Below are 22,630 nucleotides of genomic sequence, written 5' to 3'. Positions count from 1 at the left end.
TGAGAACCCATTCTTGTGCACCCCCCTGCACCAATCATTCTCTATGGAAACCATGGTTGAGTACAGTGTTTGGCTCATTCCAGCAGCTTCCATAGAAAATGGCTAGAATGGAAACGTGTATGCCTCAAATTTAAAGGAGTACTCCAGGATACGAAAACGTATATCCTATGCTAAGGCTAGGGGATACGTTTTGGATCGCGGGGGGGGGGGGGGGTCCGACCGCTGAGGCCCCCCTCGCGATCTCCCGTATGGGCCCTTGGCTCTTTGCCGAAATAGCGCGTATCTGTATGACGTGGCGGCTGACACGCCCCCTCAATACATCTCTATAGCAAAGCCAGAGACTGATGAATGCAGCGCTCCGGCTCTCCCATAGAGATGTATTGAGGGGGCGTGTCGGCCGCAGCGTCATGTGGTGGTCGGACACGCCCCCATGCCGTTGACTGCCGGGACCTTGTACAGGAGATCACGGGGCGCCCAGTGGCCGTACCTCCCTTGAACTGAAACATATCCCCAATCCTTAGGATAGGGAATACATTTTCATATCCCAGAGTACTCCTTTAATGGAAGACTGGAGTCCCTGTTGTGAAGATCACAAAGGGGCCCCAGCAGTTGGACCCCTATGATCACCCAAATAACTTTTTTCAAAAGGGAAAATCCCTTAAAAGAAACTATTACATGGTTCCATTTAGGGCTGGGCGGTATGGCCAAATATGTGTATCGCGGTATTTTTGTAACTTATGGCGGTTCCACGGTATATAAGGGTATTTCCCCCCCCCCCCCCAAATTAATTATGAGCCCAGCGCTGCGCTGTCCCCATCGGGGTAAATACTCACATATCACCCGCAAGCGCTGCCCTCCTCGTCCTCCTGTTTGTTGCGGCCGCCGGCACTGACACTCTATACTGTATACCTATGCCCGGGCTGCAAAAGGAAAACAAAATAAACTTTAAAGCACATTCCTATGTCAGCCTCAAGCTCTTCCTGGGGATGGGAATGTCGGACAGCCGTCAGCCTATTACTGGCCACAGCGATGTTCCGCCTTGGCCGGTGATAGGCTGAGCCCACTGTCATGTAAGAAGCTGGCTTCTTACATGACAGTGCGCTCAACCTATCACTGGCCGAGGTGGAACATCGCTGCGGCTGGTGATAGGCTGACGGTTGTCCGATGTTCCCGTGCCCTGGAAGCTGGTCCGGACCGACGGAGAAGGTGAGTTAAAGTTTATTTTGTTTATCTTTTGACGCTGGGGTATAGGGATACAGCGTACAGTATAGAGTGTCAGCACCGGCAGCCCGCAACAAACATGAGGACAAGAAGGGCAGCTCTTGCCGGTGATATGTGAGTATTTACCCCGATGGGGACAGTGCAGCGCTGGGCTCATAATTAATTGGGGGAGGGGGGGGGGGCAGAACAGCGCTCGTGGGTCACATATGATTAGTTCCCCGATGTGGGGACAGTGCAGTGCTGGGCTGATGATTCATTCCCGAGGGGGAGGGGCCAAACCGGTATTGCGGTATGGGGAAAAGTTCATATCGTGCAGGACAAACATTTCGGTATTCGGTATGAACCGGTATACCGCCCAGCACTAGTTCCACTGAAGCTCGATTATCTTTGTGATAATTTTTTGCCATCACTTGACGGCTGCACATCCCCTATTACATGGGGAAAGCAAAAACTGCAAAGGAGAATGTTTTACCTTGCAAAAACAATGTGATCACCTGATAAACAAGAGGCCTGTTTGGCTCATTATCGGCCTGTCTGGCCCATCATCGGCCTGTTTGGCCACTTTGATAAGACCAGATAAAGTTCTCTTCATTTCCACCCATTGACCATTTCCCTTTAAGGTAATACTACATTACAGACTGACACCACTTAGTGGTAGAGAAGCAAAAAGGTCTATGTAACTCAATAGAACATAAAAAAAGAATATTCCATTCAAAGTAGGCGGATATTATAGGGCACTGTATGGCTGTGGTCTTTGGCACAGTAATGGGTGGCATTAGTGGATATTAGCCAGCAAGTGTTACAGACAGGATGGACAAATCCAAAGTGATTCTCTCTACACAGAGACCTGATTCTGAGTGAAACTTTTATTTAAAGGGATAGTCCAGTCCTGAAAAACTTATACTCTATCCCAAGGATAGGGGATAAGTTTCACATTGCAGGGGGTCCGACCGCTGGGGCACCCCACGATCTCCTGTATGGGGCCCTGGCAGCCTGCGGGAAGGGGGCACGTTGACCACCGCACGAAGCGGCGGCCGACACACCCTCTCAATTCAGCGCTATGGCAGAGCTGGAGATTGCCGAAGGCAGCGCTCCGGCTCTGCCATAGAGTTGTATTGAGGGGGCATGTCAGCCACCACTTTGTACGGTGGTCAATACGCCCCCTTCCCGCAGGCTGCCCGGGCCCCGTACAGGAGATCGTGGTGGGCTCCAGCGGTAGGACTCCTCTCAATCTGAAACTTATCCCCTATCTTTAGGATAGGTGATACGTTTTTCAGGACTGGGCTACTCCTTTAAAGGGGTACTCTTTTAAATCAACTGGTGGCAGAAAGTTAAACATATTTGTAAATTACTTCTATTAAAAAATCTTAATCCTTCCTGTACTTATTAGCTGCTGAATACTACAGAGGAAATTATTTTCTTTTTGGAATGCTCTCTGATGACATCACGAGCACAGTTCTCTCTGCTGACGTTATAATAATAATAACGCTTTATTTATTGTTGTCCTAAGTGGGATTTGAACCCAAGTCCCCAGCACTGCAAGGCAGCAGTGCTATCCACTGAGCCACCATGCTGCCCTTAGCATACATCAGCTATGTCAGCTATGCATCTGCTGTGCATCTGCTATGCATGGTTGCTAAAAAGGACAGAGATGTCAGCAGAGAGCACTGTGGTCGTGATGTCATCAGTGTTCCAAAAAGAAAGGAATTTCCTCTGTAGCATTCAGCAGCTAATAAGTACTGGAAGGATTAAGATTTTTTAACAGAAGTAATTTACAAATATGTTTAACTTTCTGCCACCAGTTGATTTAAAAGAAAAAAGGTTTTCACCGGAGTACCCCTTTAAATCTATGTAAAACTAAGAATAAAATACCTTACCTGTTCTCTGTTTACAAAACCCCAGATGCCAGCAGCGACTTCACATGCAAACAGGATTACTAAACAGGCGAAAAACTGCAGAGACAAGAAGATGAGGTCTCTTATGATATAGCAAGATAATAAAACAAAATGAACTAAACAACATTTCTTCTATGGGACAGAATGTGGAGCGCTCATGATATTATTCATTACTGGGATTTGTTAATTCATTATGACAAGTCGGCTTCTCATACAGATATCCTCTTAGAGATATTCAGATTAACTGGCAGGATTATTATATAGGTGTAAGGTGAGACAGAAAGAAAAACTCTGGTCAATCCACATGACCATTCCTTGTCTTGTCTGTATTCACCTTCATACATTTTATTTGTCACATTTTTACTAAGATGACTGCTGGGTATTCAGTATAAAATGACTGCGTGGTATCTCGTATCTGCAGTGATTTATTAAAGTAGTAGTGTGTGTATTGTAATGCAGAGAGCACCTAGAAGAGCATTTATCGTACAGTGATCCCTCAACTTACAATGGCCTCAACATAAAATAGTTTCAACATACAATGGTCTTTTCTGGACATTGTACCTTGAAACCAGACTCAACATACAATGTAAAGACAGTCCAGATCTGTGAAACGTGTCAATGGCTGGAAGAACTGACCAATCAGAATGGGCATTCACTGGTAAAACACCTGTATTACTGAAGCGTATGCACTGACTGATGTCTGGTAGCACCCCCCTACAGTACAGAGAGGTATTACATGTTCTGTACTACTCTTTACCTGTATTACTGAAGTGTATGCACTGACTGATGTCTGGTAGTGCCCCCTACAGTACAGAGAGGTACTACATGTTCTGTACTACTCTTTACCTGTATTACTGAAGTGTATGCACTGACTGATGTCTGGTAGCACCCCCTACAGTACAGAGAGGTATTACATGTTCTGTACTACTCTTTACCTGTATTACTGAAGTGTATGCACTGACTGATGTCTGGTAGCACCCCCTACAGTACAGGGTGGTATTACATGTTCTGTACTCTTTACCTGTATTACTGAAGTGTATGCACTGACTGATGTCTGGTAGCACCCCCTACAGTACAGAGAGGTACTACATGTTCTGTACTACTCTTTACCTGTATTACTGAAGTGTATGCACTGACTGATGTCTGGTAGCACCCCCTACAGTACAGAGAGGTATTACATGTTCTGTACTACTCTTTACCTGTATTACTGAAGTGTATGCACTGACTGATGTCTGGTAGCACCCCCTACAGTACAGGGTGGTATTACATGTTCTGTACTCTTTACCTGTATTACTGAAGTGTATGCACTGACTGATGTCTGGTAGCACCCCCTACAGTACAGAGAGGTACTACATGTTCTGTACTACTCTTTACCTGTATTACTGAAGTGTATGCACTGACTGATGTCTGGTAGCACCCCCTACAGTACAGGGTGGTATTACATGTTCTGTACTCTTTACCTGTACCGGGGTTACCTGCTCCTTTGGACACCAGGTGGGGGCTGCTCCATTTAACATTTTTAGGACATTGCGGGTTCTGTACAGGACCCTGAAGAAGCTCCTGTCCTCTACATAGACCAGCGTTTCCCAACCAGGGTGCCTCCAGCTGTTGCAAAACTACAACTCCCAGCATGCCTTCGGCTGTCCGGGCATGCTGGGAGTTGTAGTTTTGCAACCGCTGGAGGCACGCTGGTTGGGAAACACTGACATAGACAGTGATTTACAGCTCCCAGCAGATCTTTCTTACTTTTATATGTACGATCTTGCTTTATCTACATTAATCTACTTATTTTTCTTTAATCCTCACTTTTTCCTATTTTTGGATGACATTTTGGTGGCTTCAGAACCAATTACCAGGTTTCCATAGAGTTAAAGTCTCAACATACAATGGTTTCAACATACAATGGTCTTTTCTGGACATTGTAACTTGAAACAAGACTCAACATACAATGTACAGACAGTCCAGATCTGTGAAACGTGTCAATGGCTGAAAGAACCGACCAATCAGAATGGGCATTCACTGGTAAAACACCTGTATTACTGAAGCGTATGCACTGACTGATGTCTGGTAGCGCCCCCTACAGTACAGAGAGGTATTACATGTTCTGTACTCTTTACCTGTATTCCTGAAGTGTATGCACTGACTGATGTCTGGTAGCGCCCCATACAGTACAGGGAGGTATTACATGTTCTGTACTCTTTACCTGTACCAGGGTTACCTGCTCCTTTGGACACCAGGTGAGGGTGGCTCAATTTTACATTTTTAGGACATTGCCTGTACTGTACAGGACCCTGAAGAAGCTCCTGTCCTCTACATAGACCAGTGTTTCCCAACCAGGTTGCCTCCAGCTGTTGCAAAACTACAACTCCCAGCATGCCTGGACAGCCAAAGGCTGTCCGGGCATGCTGGGAGTTGTAGTTTTGCAACAGCTGGAGGCACGCTGGTTGGGAAACATTGACATAGACAGTGATTTACAGCTCCCAGCAGATCTTTCTTACTTTTATATGTACGATCTTGCTTTATCTACATTAATCTACTTATTCTTTAATCCTCCCTTTTTCCTATTTTTGGATGACATTTTGGTGGCTTCAGAACCAATTACCAGGTTTCCATAGAGTTCTGGTCTCAACATACAATGGTTTCAACATACAATGGTCGTCCTGGAACCGATTAATATTGTAACTTGAGGGACCACTGTACTGCATGACTGCTGGATGGTTCTGTGCATAAAATAAACTGCTCTTGAAACCATGAAATACACCATTTCCCCTGCGGGGGCACTGCAGGGGAGCAAACCACTTTCTGACAAGTTCTCCACAGATTACATCTGGCAGTTCAAACAGAAGGTCACACTTATAAATTAAATGGGTGAATTCCTTCAAAGATGAACTTTCCAAAGTAGAAACCCCTTGAGTCACGCTCAACTTATTGTTGGAGGCCTTTCAAATAAAAACTAAACTGTCCGGAACAGACAATCCCTCAATCCTCATCTCAATCACTTACTTGGGTGTGGGGGCTTTATCAATCATTTTTGGTTGGTTATTTTGCACAAAAATTTTGAATGGTGTGCAAAATTTGCTACTATTCTGCACTCCTTTTTAAGGAGAAGCCTTTTTAAATTCCTCCAGTTGTGTATGATCTTTCCTTTACACTACTACAGGGTCATTCCATTAGAGGAGCAAAAGACATGGGGGGAGATTTATCAAAACATGTCCAGAGGGAAAGTTGCTGAGTTGCCCATAGTGTGAAGGAGAAGTAGAAAAGGTAGGGGCGCTCTCTCGTGGATGATGGGGAAGTGGTGGAATTGTCAAGAACCACTGCACTCTGGGTGGTGTGATGTCCCGCTGAGGTTATCAACGGTGACAGCACCTCACCTGGCGAGTGTGAAGTGGAATGTAGTAGTAGTAGCGCCACCACAGCACAACATAGGCTTCAGGACGCCGAAATCACTTATTTTATGGTCTTGAAGAAGGAACATGCTGGTGCCGAAACGCGTTGTCCGTTTGTTCTAAACCATCATAAACTGTCCTGTGCTCTATTGGCGTTCCGCATCCTTTCATTCCAGCAGTAGTGCTCGTCCAGTACCCCCATTTTCTACTCTCCTTTTCCTGGTTGAGTTGCCCATAGCAACCAATCAGATCGCTTCTTTCATTTTTCAGAGGCCTTTTCAAATATGAAAGAAGCGATCTGATTGGTTGCTACAGGCAACTCAGCAACTTTTCCTCTGGACAGGTTTTGATAAATCTCCCCCATGGACCTTGAGTAATATATATTGTATACTGTTTCTTACCGTTCCTAGCAGACACTGAGATTCCTGAATGGCTCCATAGCATCCTAAGAAGCCCACAAACATCATGACAGCACCAACTGCGATGATGATGTAGATCCCTGGAATGACATAATAAATAAGTTAAAAGTAGAGCAGACACAGCCAATTCTGTAGTCAATATTTATGGCCCAGAAAATCCCTTTTAGGGTAGGGTCACACGTGCCGTATTTTGCAGCATATTTGCTGCTACATATTTTCCAACCCATTAAAGGGGTACTCCGCCCCTAGACATCTTATCCCCTATCCAAAGGATAGGGGATAAGATGTCAGATCGCCGCGGTCCCGCTGCTGGGGACCCCGGGGATCGCTGCTGCAGCACCCCGCTATCATTACTGCGCAGAGCGAGATCGCTCTGCACGTAATGACGGGCTTTCCGGGGGCCGGAGCATCGTTACACGACGGCTCCGCCCCTCGTGACGTCATGGCCCGCCTCCGTCAATACAAGTCTATGGGAGGGGACGTGACGGTTGTCACGCCCCCTGCCATAGACTTGCATTAAGGGGACGGACAGTGATGTCATGAGGGGCGGAGCCATGACGTCACGCTGCTCCGGCCCCTGTATCGCCCGTCATTACGCACAGAGCGCACTCATAATATATCTTATGAGACAAAAATGCTTTCCCATGTTATCAATCTTTTTCTCTCCCTCTCCCACCTTCTGCTGTTAAAATCCTTTCTGAAAATCAACCGCACAAGACTGGCAGAGAAGTCTCTTCTTTACACCAAAACATGTAAGTTCACGGCACCATGTACCAGGTGTTGACACTGTTGGCATCATGGATATCTCTACCTTAAAGGGGTTTTCCGGCCTTATACATCTTATTTCTTATCCAAAGGACAGGGGATAAGATGTCTGATCGCAGAGGTCCCGCCACTGGAACCCCCGCAATCTTGGTGCAGCCCCCGGCATTCTGTGCCGGGTGCTGCCTCCGAGACGTGATGTCTCGGTCACGCCTCCCGTGACATCACGCCATGCCCCCTCCATTCAAGTCTATGAGAGGGGGCGTGACTGCCGTCACGCCCCCTCTCATAGACTTGAATGGAGGGGGCATGGCGTGATGTCACGGGGGGCGTGACCGTGACATCACGTCTCGGAGGCAGCACCCGGCACAGTCTAACAGGGTCCAGATGTAGTAAAAAAAACATGCTCTGTAATAAATTTGGAAAACATTACTTTATATTCTTTATTTTTACTTAGTGTGCTGCAAGATACACCAGTCTTTGTAAACGTGAATCAAGTAGTTTAATATGATATTGGAGCAATGAGGACTAAGTCATAGCGTAACTTCAAAGTGGACATGGACATATTCTTAAACCAGAGCAGTACTCACCAATGTAAAAGGTAGCTGGAACTTGCTTGTCCCCAATTTGCTGGATCAATAGATTGGAGGTTGTAGGTTCATGTCGCAGCCATAGAGCAACACCAAGGATCACTCCTCCTGCCAGCTGAAGGAGAGATGTGAGATTAATTATAAGGAAATAGGATTTCAATGAATGTGTCCATGGTTCTAAAAGCCATGGTTGCTATACTTTTTTAATGTTTAATACCCAACATAGCAAGCACTGAGGAACTGCAACCAGCCAGACCCTGATCCTAACTTTATTAGGATAAAAAGTAAACCTCTCTTAGGCTGCATTCACACTTCGTTTTTACATTACGGGAGCAGGATCCGGCTGGGGGAGGGGCAAACCGGGCTCTCCCGTACCCCAGCTGGACCAGCGCTGAAATCCATTTACTTTAATGAGCCGACCGGAGTCAAACGGTGACTCCGTTCGGCTCATTTTTGACCCGTATCCGGTTTTGTGACCGGCCCTAAAACCGAAGTATACTACAGTTTTAGGTCCAATCAGGAAACCGCATACGGGTCAAAAATGAGCCGACCGTAGTCACCGTTTGACTCCGGTCGGCCCATTAAAGTAAATGGAGTTCAGTGCTGGACCGGCTGGGGTACGAGAGCGCCCAGTTTGCCCCTCCCCCAGCCGGATCCTACACCCGTAATGTAAAAACGAAGTGTGAATGTAGCCTTACAAAGTTTAATGATCTTCGTGCAACCAAGATCGAAAAAACGGGCGAGAGTTGGACCCTTCTATTGCATAGAACCCTACTCCATCCTTCTATTAGACCATATTATAATACTGCCCCCCCCCCAAAAAAAATAAAAAAAAATAAAAAAAAGGAAGAGCAGAGACCAGGAATGAGCTCATTCTGCTTGTATAAAGCTTTGCTAGCACTATGAAGCTGTTAAAAGCATTTTACACATTATCTGCAGAGGCATGAATGTTCTCAGCAGATTATCTCCGCACTCCGCGCCATAGTCAATTATCAGCCTGTCGGGTGCATGCTAAATATACAGTCGTGGCCATACGTTTTTAAACTGACAAAAATTTGGGTTCTTACAAAGTTTGCTGCTTCACCGTTTTTAGGTCTTTTACACAATGTTTCTATGGTTACTGAAGTACAATTATAAGCAATCCATACGTTTTTATACTTTTATTGACAAAAACATCAAGTTTAATGCAAAGAACTTTGGCCGGCGCCGGGAATCTCGTGATGTCACAGCCCCGCCCCTTCATGAAATCACGCCCAGACCCCTCAATGCAAGTCTATGGGAGGGGGCGTGACAGCCGTCACGCCCCCTCCCATAGACTTGCATTGAGGAGGCTGGACGTGACGTCATGAGGGGGCGGGGCTATGCCATCACGAGCTCCCGGTGTCGGCTCCAGTGTTCGGAATAGTTCGTGTATTTATGGAAGCTCTCAAACAGTCTAAAGGGGGCCTCATCAGAGAAAATAACTTTATCCCAGTCCTCTGCAGTCCATTCCCTGTCATTCTTGTAAAATGTTAGTCTGTCCTTGATATTTTTGTTGGAGTGGCTTCTTTGCTGCCCTTCTTGACACCAGGCCAGCCTCTGAAAGCCTTTGCCTCACTGTACATGCAGATGGGCTGACTACTGCCTGCTGCCTTATAGGGGTACTCTGGTACTAGACATCTTATCCCTAACCACAGGATAGGTGATAAGATGTCTGATCACGGGGGGTCCGGCCCGGCACCCAAAGCGTGCTGAACATTTATGTTCAGAACCCAGCTGTGCCAAACTTCAGAGAAGCTGTGGTAAAAACGCCCCCTCCATACATGTCTATGGGAGAGACAGAGATAAAGCGGTCGTGTATCTCCAAATATTCCATAGAGATATATGAAGGACGCGGGTCGACCACAGCTTCGCCGACAGTTATTTGGCAAGGACCAGAGATCGCTCCATGCATTAAAATTACCAGGCTGCCAGGCAGGAGATTGTGGGGCGTCCCAGCAGCCGGACCCCCGGGATTAGACAATTATCCTCTTGCGGGAATGGGAAGGCTGACACATACTGGCTTGGTGTAGGGGAAACAGATGCTGGTTTTGCATATGTTAGGTGAACTTTCCCAGTGTATATGTAGAATGTAGTACAAAAATGAGAGGTACTCTAGCTTCTTAACTACTCCCCTCACCTAAAAAGTAGTCATGGAGGCAAAATAATATGAAAATCATTAACTTACTACAGTTTTTTGGTGGAATAAAAGAGATCTTTCAATTTATGAACACAACAGGGCTTGACAAATCCCAGGTGCCAGGTCGCCATGGTGGTTGATAATTTTATCCTGGCAGCTAGGTTTTTGTTAGTTTTTTCCATTACCCCGTCCCAACTCATGACATACATTTAAAGGGGTTATCCAGGAAAAAACTTTTTTTTATATATCAACTGGCTCCAGAAAGTTAAACAGATTTGTAAATTACTTCTATTAAAAAATCTTTCAGTACTAATGAGCTTCTGAAGTTAAGATTGTTCTTTTCTGTCTAAGTGCTCTCTGATGAAACATGTCTCGGGAACCGCCCAGTTTAGAAGAGGTTTGTTATGGGGATTTGCTTCTAAACTGGGCGGTTCCCAAGACACGTGTCATCAGAGAGCACTTAGACAGAAAAGAATAACCATAACAACTTCAGAAGCTCATAAGTACTTAAAGGATTAAGATTTTTTTAATAGAAGTAATTTACAAATCTGTTTAACTTTCTGGAGCCAGTTGATATATAAAAAAAAGTTTTTTCCTGGATAACCCCTTTAAGTCATTGGTCGGGTGAGAGATTATGGCTCAGTAAAATGGGTCTGTGTCATACCCGGCAAGTACTGCAGCTGACACCAACTGGTAATGAAGGACATCAGAGATGATGCCCCAGAATTTAAACAGTGCCCCAGTGATGTCATTACAGGGGGTCAATCTGTTTTCAGCCCAGCTTGAGGCCTGTTCTATGCAATGATGCAGGCCGTGAGTCTGCAATTGAAATAGCCTGCCTCATGCAAGCTGTAGCAATAGAGCGCTGATCTCAAAGATCAATGTAATGCTTATGCATTATACTGGTATACATAAGCCATCTAACAATTAAAAAGTATTTAAAAAAAAGTTAGATTTTTTTCTATTCAATTACCATTTTCCAAATTAAAAAATAAAATAAACAATTTTTGTATTGCCGTCATTTTATAAAAAGTGATCAAAAAGTGGTACTGGTAAAAACTGCAGCTTGTGGCTCCTAGATTCATAACTAATTTGCCAAGCCCCAGAACGCAATAATAGAACTTAGACCGACAAGAGACAATGCGGTGGGAGACGAAGCATGGGAAGAAGTCACTTTGTATGCAGATGTATATGGACGCTTATGTGGTGAAGCTACAAGTGTTCCATTGTACTATGCTATTTTTGGAGGTGGCGGCGGTGGATGCCGGGGAGGTTTATGCTCAGGAGAAGGAATATTAACATCTTCTTGTACAAGGTTATCTGGGGCAGAGATATTTCTTTACTGACTCAGTTCCTCTTGGGAAGGAAGTCTTAATCTTAGTTTGTTTTTTAAGTAAAGAAAGGCAGGGTCATATCTTTTACTACAAGCAGCAGGAGGTCAGAGGGTCACACAGAAGGGGGCAGCCTCACCGGTTAGGCTGGGTTCCTACTAATATTTCTACATGTGTGCAGGGTAATACATTGTAACAATTTTTACATCTTACTTTGGTTATTTACTGTATACAGTGACCCCCTGGCCTACGATGGCCCCGACATACGATCATTTCTACATACGATGGCCTCTCAGCTCTCAGAGAGACTTGTATTAGCAATAAATTGATTGCTCATACAGATCAATGCAGTAGATATGTGAGATCTGTGCTCTATCAATAGCAGAATCCACTAAGGCCTAGCAAAGACCTCGGGCTGCTGTGACAACAGATTGGGTCACCGCAATGGCATCTATTACTTTATTTTACTCTTATAGACCTTCGCCCTTCCTTTTTCTTCCCACGAGTCTGCTCCATTGGCTCCCAGATTCACCATCTCAGGGGTCCCAGGGCCAATCTTATTGATGTCCCCTCTTAGTAGGGGTGATTTGACATTGTTTATGTACTATCATGCCCTCTGTATAGGGATACACTGATGTGTTATTGTTTCCATTTTTGTGTTGTATTTTCTAGTTTTCTCTTTTCTGTAAAATATGAAAAGTTCTTTACAGTGTTAATGACACGTAAAAAAAACTTTCAACATGTCACAAAGACAAGTCATTAGTTTTGATTTCTGGATATACCCCGGAGAAGACTTTCAATGGACCCCGTCTTCTGCAAAGAGTCAGACGGCACAGATCAAAACATTCAAAATGTTTGGGGGTCAGGTCAAATGTTTTTTGAGTCACAGTAAAACTTTCTATGTGTATTTCAGCATCAGAAATATTTATATAAGATCCTAGCATGACTGATAACTACTAATATAGTGTTATTACAAATTGTACTGACCTCAGCCATCTTTCATAATTAAAGGGTACCTCTCATCAAATTTTTTTGGGATATATTATAGTTTAATGTATACAGAATAACTTTCCAATTGCATGTTAGTAAAAAATATGCTTCTTTCTATTTAATTTTTCACTTTGAAGAAATGACCACTAGGGGTCTCCCTACCAGTCCTGGCAGCAAGCATTTCAGACTCATGCTGGAGTCCTAAACACTACGAGCTGCCAGTCTGCTTTGTTCACAAAGGAGAACACTCAGAGCTGCCAGCCTGCTTTGTTCACAGCCTGTTTGGCTGTGAACAAAGCAGGCTGGCAGCTCGTAGTGTTTAGGACTCCAGCATGAGTCTGAAATGCTTGCTGCCAGGACTGGTAGGGAGACCCCTAGTGGTCATTTTTTCAAAGTGGAAAATTAAATAGAAAGAAGCATATTTTTTTAATAAAATGCAATTGGAAAGTTATTCTGCAAACAAGAATCTATAATATATCAAAAGTTTTTTTGATGAGAGGTACCCTTTAACCTAACAGGAAGTTGTATAGTTCTTTAATTTTCAATGTGACATTGTGCAATATTCTGCTGGGAAATAAGATATTCTGCAACAGCTCTGGGTGGGGATCTGGCAGGAGTGCTGTAGGAGAGGGAGTAGGCACGGTGGGTGGGCTGTGATGAAGAGCTGAGGGAAAGTGATGCATTCTGGGAATTGTAGTGCTGAGCAACTGCTCGACCAGGAACAACACTAAGAAGGTCTAAGACAAATTTTTGGTGGTTTCATAACTAATGCAGACAGCTAAGCAATTCCACATGCTTCTGCAGCATTTTTCAGTTTTTTTACCTGTTGTCTGAGAACCCAATTTAAACAAAGATTAAAAAAATGTTCTGCAGGGAAACCTGCTGGGAATCCTTGGCATGAAACCTGAAGATGCAAAAAAAGAAAAAACAGGAGCGCATCCTAGTGCATTATATCTGACATAAAAGGTGTCATTTTATTAGAGCAGATTAGTTATGCTCATCGAAGTAGGTTATGCTAAGAGCATAACATCTGTTGCAGCGTGTAACAGGAGCGGGTAGGCAGCCCTGGAGACCCGATTTCCAAAGGATTTCGGTCGAGGTAGAGAGATGCAGGCGAGAGAATAAAAGAAAAATGTCTCCAGACTTGGCGCTTTTACCCTTAAAATTGTAGATTTATTAATAAAAGATCCAGACAGGTAATTAAAAGGCACTGGTCAACGCGTTTCGAGCTCGGGCAGAGCTCTTTCTCAAATTGAGAAAGCTCTGCCCGAGCTCGAAACGCGTTGACCAGTGCCTTTTAATTACCTGTCTGGATCTTTTATTGAATAAATCTACAATTTTAAGGGTAAAAGCGCCAAGTCTGGAGACATTTTTCTTTTAATCTCTCGCCTGCATCTCTCTTGGCATGAAACCCTGCACTCGAGGATGTTACCCCCAATACCAGCCATCTACCTAGATGCAGACCAACTCTAAACCCCAAAAGAACAGAGTTATTTTAGTGGCACAAAAAAAATTCATGGTGAATTAATTAACACTACAGAATTAATCTTCCACATGATAAGGAAAAAAGTGTCTGATCGCCAGGACCCCTCCCCCGTGATCTCCAGAACAAGGCCTGTCTCTTACCTCGAAGAGCTCTGGCCCCCACCTTCCGGGATGAACTGACCTAGGGAGTGACGGCCCACTCCACCTGGCACCGGCTGAGGTGGGACACAGCTGCAGCTGGTGATTGACAGAGCCACTGTGAATAGGGGATACGCTTTATTTGATGGATAACCCCTTTAAATGTTTGCAGGGTTCCAATTCCCAATGACCAATTTAAATTCCCTGCAAAGATTTTCAATGGGATAGAGATAAGGATTTATTGTTGGCCAGTTTAAAACAGTAAACTTTCCCTTCTTAACCATTCTTGAGCACTTTAGGATGTGTGCTTTCGGTCATTAACCTGTAGGACCTATTTGGTTAAAGAGGTACTCCACTGCCCCAGAATTCAGAACATTTTGTTACGAACGCTGGGTACGGGCTGCGGGGATCGTGACATCAAGGCCACGCCCCTCGTGACATAACTCCAGACCCCCTTAATGTAAGTCTATGGGAGGGGGCATAGCAGCCGCCACGCCACCTCCCATAGACTTGCATTGAGGGGGTGTGGTGTGACGTCATGACCCCCGCAGCCCGCTCCCAGCATTCGGAATAAAATATTCCGAATGCTGGGGCAGTGGAGTACCTCTTTAAACATGGAAGCACATATTGCTGTAAAATGTTATGATAATTCTCTGAATCCATTGTTCCTGTAACAGGTTTATCCCTAGGGGATGCATAGGGGATAAGTTCATTTTGGCTGGAGTTCTCCTTTAAATACACTTTTTTTCCCCATTCTGATGGTTTATTTGAACTTTAGCATGTAGTCTTGACCACGTCTGCATGCCTAAATACATTGAGCTGCTGCTATGTGATTTTCTAAATAGCTATTTGTGTTAATAAGCTCTGATTATTCTACATTAGGAATACACATCAAATCTACTTGGTCTTAATGATAATGATCTTGATTTTTGTGCCAAGTCTACATGTAAATACACTGCTCAAAAAAATAAAGGGAACACTTAAACAACACAATGTAACTCCAAGTCCATCACTCTTCTGTGAAATCCCACTGTCCACTCAGGAAGGAACACTGATTGACAATCAATTTCACATGCTGTTGTGCAAACAGAAAACAGGTGACCACTGACCACTTCTCAGTTCCTATGCTTCCTGGCTAATGTTTTGGTCACTTTTGAATACTGGTGGTGCTTTCACTCTAGTGGTAGCATGAGACAGAGTCTACAACCCACACAAGTGGCTCAGGTAGTGCAGCTCATCCAGGATGGCACATCAATGCAAGCTGTGGCAAGAAGGTTTGCTGTGTCTGTCAGCATTGTGTCCAGAGCATGGAGGCGCTACCAGGAGACAGGCCAGTACATCAGGAGACCTGGAGGAGGCCATAGGAGAACAACAACCCAGCAGCAGGACCACTACCTCTGCCTTTGTACAAGGAGGAGCAGGGGAAGCACTGCCAGAGCCATGCAAAATGACCTCCAGCAGGTCACAAATGTGCATGTATCCCCTCAGATGGTCAGAAACAGACTCCATGAGGGTGGTATGAGGGCCTGACGTCCACAAGTGGGGGTTGTGTTTACAGTCCAACACTGTGCAGGACTTTTGGCATTTGCCAGAAAACACCAAGATTGGCAAATTCGCCACTGGCACCCTGTGCTCTTCACAGATGAAAGCAGGTTCACACTGAGCACATGTGACATACGTGACAGAGTCTGGAGATGCAGTGGAGAACGTTCTGCTGCCTGCAACATCCCCCAGCATGACCGGTTTGGTGGTGGGTCAGTAATAGTGTGGGGTGGCATGTCTTTGGGGGCCGCACAGCCCTCCATGTGCTTGACCCTCTGTCTGACTGCCATTAGGTACCGAGATGAGATCCTCAGACCCCTTGTGAGACCATATGCTGGTGCGGTTGGCCCTGGGTTCCTCCTAATGTAAGACAATGCTAGACCTCATGTGGCTGGAGTGTGTCAGCAGTTCCTGCAAGAGGAAGGCATTGATGCTATGGACTGGCCCGCCTGTTCCCCAGATCTGAATCCGATTGAGCACATCTGGGACATCATGTCTCGCTCCATCCACCAACGCCACGTTGCACCACAGACTGTCCAGGAGTTGGCGGATGCTTTAGTCCAGGTCTGGGAGGACATCCCTCAGCAGACCATCCGCCACCTCATCAGGAGCATGCCCAGGCATTGTAGGGAGGTCATACGTGCACGTGGAGGCCACACACACTACTGAGCCTCATTTTGACTTGTTTTAAGGACATTACATCAAAGTTGGATCAGCCTGTAGTGTGGTTTTCCACTTTCATTTTGAGTGTGACTCCATATCCAGACCTCCATGGGTTGAGAAATTTGATTTCTATTGATAATTTTGTGTGATTTTGTTGTCAGCACATTCAACTATGTAAAGACGAAAGTATTTCATACGATTAGTTCATTCATTCAGATCTAGGATGTGTTATCTTAGTGTTCCCTTTATTTTTTGACCAGTGTACTAAAGACATAAAAATCACATAGATGAATAAATAGTATACATAACTGCTCACGTCTAATGATAACTTGTATTCATACACTGAAAAGAGCTTAAGCCAAAGGAAGCTGACCCTGTATTCACTGCAATAACATCTCTATAACTGACCTAAGTATTGACTATGTTTGACAAAAACACAGGAAATAACTTAAGAAAACAGGAAGAGCAGAAGTTTTTAGAAAGATTGAATAGGATGTCGCACATTTATGAAACTACATGAGAACACCACATATTGTATAAACTTTGAGTTGTTAATATATCATCAGGGGTGTGGAAATTAAAAAAAAAAAAAACTACTTGTCCACGGGACTAAAATGGAGCAAAATCTACTTGTCCCTCATGACGATCCACTTGTCCGGGTCAATTTTCGCTTTTACGCTTTAGTTTTTTCCTCCTCGCCCTATAATAGTCATAACTACCTACTATAATGATACCTTTTAATTTTTCCATAACATATGCTCAGAAACAAAAACAAAAATATTGGGGAAGTGAAACTGAAATAGTAAAAGATAATTTAGCAGATTTGGTGGTTTTCTTTTCTACGCCATTTACCTTGTGGTTGAGCGAACATGTTATTTTGATACTTTAGGCCGCCTGATTACAGTAATACCAGATTTGTATACTTTCCATCATGTTTTACAAATAAAAAACCTCTGAACTCTTTCAAATTTTTTCTAATTGCCATTTTCTGACCCCTGTAGCTTATTTTTTTCTTCGCATACCAGGCTGTATGAGGGCAATTTTTTTGCGCCATAATCTGTTTTTTGTATTGGTACCATTTTGGTATTGATCTGACTTTTTAATTAATTTTAACTTTTTTTCTGGGATATTATAAAAATTGCAATTTTGTGGTTTGGTATATTTTTTTTACATTTAAATCATTTTCCGTACGGGATACATGATGTTATATTTCAATAGTTCATACAATTACGCACACAGCGATACCAAATGTATTTATTTTTATGTTTGCATGTTTTTATATAGGAAAAGGGGGTGATTTGAACATTTAACATGGAAAAAACGTTTTTTTTTTTTTAACCCCTTGGGGACGGAGCCCATTATGACCCTAAGGACGGGAGCATTTTTTGCAAATCTGACCACTGTCACTTTAAGCATTAATAACTCTGGGATGCTTTTACTTATAAATTTGATTCCGAGATTGTTTTTTCGTGACATATTCTACTTTATGTTAGTGGTAAATTTTCGTCGATACTTGCATCCTTTCTTGGTGAAAAATTCAAAAATGTCATGAAAAATTTGAAAATTTAGCATTTTTCGAACTTTGAAGCTCTCTGCTTATAAGGAAAATGGATATTCCAAATAAATTATATATTGATATACAATATACAATATGTCTACTTTATGTTTGCATCATAAAATTGATGAGTTTTTACTTTTGGAAGACACCAGAGGGCTTCAAAGTTCAGCAACAATTTTCCAATTTTTCGCAAAATTTTCAAAATCCGAATTTTTCAGGGACCAGTTCAGGTTTGAAGTGGATTTGAAGGGTCTTCTGGTTAGAAATACCCCATAAATGACCCCATTATAAAAACTGCACCCCTCAAAGTATTCAAAATGACATTCAGTCAGTGTGTTAACCCTTTAGGTGTTTCACAGGAATAGCAGCAAAGTGAAGGAGAAATTTCAAAATCTTTATTTTTTTACACTCGCATGTTCTTGTAGACCCAGTTTTTGAATTTTTACAAGGGGTAAAAGGAAAAAAATCCTCTCAAAATTTGTAACCCAATTTCTCTCGAGTAAGAAAATACCTCATATGTGTATGTCAAGTGTTCGGCGGGTGCACTAGAGGGCTCAGAAGCGAAGGAGCAACAATGGGATTTAGGAGAGTGAGTTTTTCTGAAATGGTTTTTGGGGGGCATGTCCCATTTAGGAAGCCCCTATGGTGCCAGGACAGCAAAAAAAACCACATTGCACACTATTATGGAAACGACACCCCTCAAGGAACGTAACAAGGGGTACGGTGAGCCTTAACACCCCACAGGTGTTTGACAACTTTTTGTTAAAGTCGGATGTGTAAATGAAAAAAAATATTTTTCCACTAAAATGCAGTTTTTTCCCCAAATTTTACTTTTTTACAAAGGGTAATAGGAGAAAATGCCCCCCAAAATTTGTAACCCCATTTCTTCTGAGTATGGAAATACCCCATGTTTGGACGTCAAGTGCACTGCGAGCGAACTACAATGCTCAGATGAGAAGGAGCGCCATTGAGCTTTTAGAGAGATAATTTGTTTGGAATGGAAGTCGGGGGCCATGTGCATTTACAAAGCCCCCCGTGGTGCCAGAACAGTGGACTCCCCCAGATGTGACCCCATTTTGGAAACTACACCCCTCACGGAATGTAATAAGGGGTACAGTGAGCATTTACACCCTACTGGCGTTTGACAGATCTTTGGAACAGTGGGCTGTGCAAACAAAAAAATTACATTTTTCATTTTCACTGACCACTGTTCCAAAAATCTGTCAGACCCCTGTGGGGCGTAAATGCTCACTGTACCCCGTTACATTCCGTGAGGGGTGTAGTTTCCAAAATGGGGTCACATGTGGGTATTTATTTTTTTGGGTTTATGTCAGAACCGCTGTAAAATCAGCCACTCCTGTGCAAATCACCAATTTAGGCTTCAAATGTACATAGTGCGCTCTCACTCCTGAGCCTTGTTATGCGCCCGCAGAGCATTTTACGCCCACATATGGGGTATTTCTGTACTCAGGAGAAATTGCGTTACAAATTTCGGGGTCTTTTTTTTCCTTTTACCTCTTGTGAAAATAAAAAGTAAAGGGCAACACCAGCATGTTAGTGTAAATTTTTTTTTTTTTACACTAACAGGCTGATGTAGACTCCAACTTTTCCTTTTCATAAGGGGTAAAAGGAGAAAAAGCCCCCCAAAATTTGTAGTGCAATTTCTCCCGAGTACGGAGATACCCCATATGTGGCCCTAAACTGTTTCCTTGAAATACGACAGGGCTCCAAAGTGAGAGCGCCATGCGCATTTGAGGACTAAATTAGGGATTGCATAGGGGTGGACATAGGGGTATTCTACGCCAGTGATTCCCAAACAGGGTGCCTCCAGCTGTTGCTAAACTCCCAGCATGCCTGGACAGTCAGTGGCTGTCCGAAAATGCTGGGAGTTTTTGTTTTGCAACAGCTGGAGGCTCCGTTTTGGAAACACTGCCGTACAATACGTTTTTCATTTTTATTGGGGGGGGGGGGGGGGACAGTGTAAGGGGGTGTTTATGTAGTGTTTTACTCTTTATTCGGTGTTAGTGTAGTGTAGTTTAGTGTTTTTAGGGTACATTCACACTGGTGGGTTACGGTGAGTTTCCCGCTAGGAATTTGCGCTGCGGCAAAAATTTGCCGCAGCTCATACTTGAAGTAGGAAACTTGCTGTAAACCCGCCTGTGTGAATGTACCCTGTACGTTCTCATGGGGGGGGGGAACCTCCAGCTGTTTCAAAACTACAACTCCCAGCATGCACGGTCTGTCAGTACATGCTGGGAGTTGTAGTTTTGCAACAGCTGGAGGCACACTGGTTGGAAAACCTTCAGTTAGGTTCTGTTACCTAACTCAGTATTTTCCAACCAGTGAGCCTCCAGCTGTTGCAAAACTACAACTCCCAGCATGCACGGTCTGTCAGTACATCCTGGGAGTTGTAGTTTTGAAACAGCTGGAGGAACACTGGTTGGAAAATACTGAGTTAGGTTCTGTTACCTAACTCAGTATTTTCCAACCAGTGTGCCTCCAGCTGTTGTAAAACTACAATTCCCAGCATGACTGATCACAGAAGGGCATGCCGGGAGATGTAGTTATGCAACAGCTGGAGGTACGCAACTACAACTCCCAGCATGCCGAGACAGCTGTTTTCTGTGTGGGCATGCTGGAATTTGTCGTTTTTCAACATCTGGAGTGCTACAATTTTTAGAGACCACTGAACAGTGATCTCCAAACTGTGGACCTCCAGATGTTGCAAAACTACAACTCCCAGCATGCCCAGACAGCAAACAGCTATGTGGGCATGCTAGGAGTTGTAGTTTTGCAAGATCTAGAGGGCAGTATAGAGATCACTGTGCAGTGGTCTCTAAACTGTAGACCTCCAGCTGTTGCAAAACTACAAATCTCAGCATGCCCACACAGCAAACAGCTGTCTGGGCATGCTGGGAGTTGTAGTTTTGCAACATCTGGAGGGCTACAGTCTCTCAGACTGTAGCCCTCTAGTTGTTGCTATGCAACTACTCACTGGCTTCCGTCGCATCCGGGAGCCGCCCTCTTCTGCCGCACGCCGCCGCAGATCTCCGTCGCCGCCCACCGATCCCCGTCGCTCCGCTGCCTCCGGAGGGGTAAGTGGACTCCGGCGCCGCTCCTCTTCGTTTTCCCCGTTCTGTCCCGCCTATTGTGGGAGGGCAGGACGGGGAAAAAGAAAGTAAACCCCTCCGCCCCTGATCTGCTATTGGTGGTCGCGTCTAGACCACCAATAGCAGGGATAGGAGGGGTGGCACCCATGCCACCTCACTCCTATCGCTTTAGGGGGATCGTGGGTGTCTTAGACACCCGCGATTCCCCTTCTATTCCGGGTCACCGGGTCACCATAGACCCGTAATGACCCGGAATCGGCGCAAATCGCAAGTGTGAATTCACTTGCGATTTGCGCCGATTGCCGACATGGGGGGGTCTAATGACCCCCCCTGGGCATTCGCACGGGGTGCCTGCTGATAGATATCAGCAGTCACCCCGGCCCGGTCCCCGCCCGGCGCGCGGCGGGGACCGAAATTCCCACGGGCGTATGGATACGCCCTTCGTCCTTAAGTACCAGGACGCAAGGGCGTATGCATACGCCCTTCGCCCCAACAGGTTAAATCAACTGGTGCCAGAAAGTTAAGCAGATTTGTAAATCTTAATCCTTCCTGTACTTATTAGCTGCTGAATACTACAGTGGAAATTATTTTCCGTTTGAAACACAGAGCTCTCTGCTGACATCATGAGCACAGTGCTCTCTGCTGACATCTCTGTCCATTTTAGGAACTGTCCAGGGTAAAAGGAAATCCCCATAGCAAACATATGCTGTTCTGGACGGTTCCTAAAATGGACAGAGATGTCAGCAGAGAGCACTGTGCTCATGATGTCAGCAGAGAGCTCTGTGTTTCAAAAAGAAAAGAATTTCCGCTGTAGCAGCTAATAAGTACTGGAACGAGTAAGATTTTTTAATAGAAGTAATTTACAAATCTGTTTAACTTTCTGGCACCAGTTGATATTAAAAAAATAAGCTTTTCACCGGAGTACCCATTTAATGTTTTAAACTTTTATTACATTTTTTTTTTTTTTTTACACTTTATTAGTCCCTTAGGGGACTTTTAGGAGGAATCATTAGATTCCTCATACAGATCAATAGAGTTCTATTGAACTCCATTGATCTGTGTGCTCTGCGATCAATTGATAGAGCCTAGTCCAGCCAGGCTCTTTCAATAAAAGAGCCAAGGACACCAGGGAAGCAGATGGGGTGATCCACCCCACTAGCCCACCAGGGAGCATTCACATGTCCCTTTAGACGCCACTATCAGCTTTGACAACGGTGATCTAAAGGGTTAATAGCCAGTCGCGGCGATCGCCACATGCTGGCTATTAGCGGCGACCCCCAGCTACTGAAAACAGCCGGGGGATGCTGAGTATGGAGCGGGCACGAGTCCGGAGCCCACTCCATACAATCTGAGTGCCGCCGTGCTTGCCGGGGGCTTTC

General features: G+C 44.5%; 1 protein-coding gene across 1 annotated transcript in view; it reads right to left on the bottom strand.

Annotated features, from left to right (window-relative positions):
* Positions 1–22,630, bottom strand: part of CD81 (CD81 molecule) — a 54,438-nt gene that overhangs the window by 9,932 nt on the left and 21,876 nt on the right. Inside the window, exons 2-4 of the mRNA XM_056526875.1 lie at positions 8,277–8,391; positions 6,907–7,004; positions 3,099–3,173 (exon numbers count right to left, since the gene is read on the bottom strand). Of these exons, the coding sequence (XP_056382850.1) occupies positions 3,099–3,173; positions 6,907–7,004; positions 8,277–8,391 (288 nt within the window). The remainder of the gene's footprint in view (positions 1–3,098; positions 3,174–6,906; positions 7,005–8,276; positions 8,392–22,630) is intronic.

The sequence above is a fragment of the Hyla sarda genome, chromosome 6 (genome assembly GCF_029499605.1).
Source record: "Hyla sarda isolate aHylSar1 chromosome 6, aHylSar1.hap1, whole genome shotgun sequence".
Lineage (NCBI taxonomy): Eukaryota > Metazoa > Chordata > Amphibia > Anura > Hylidae > Hyla > Hyla sarda.
The sequence above is the reverse complement of the archived record's forward strand: the minus strand, read 5'-3'. Positions and strand labels throughout refer to the sequence as shown.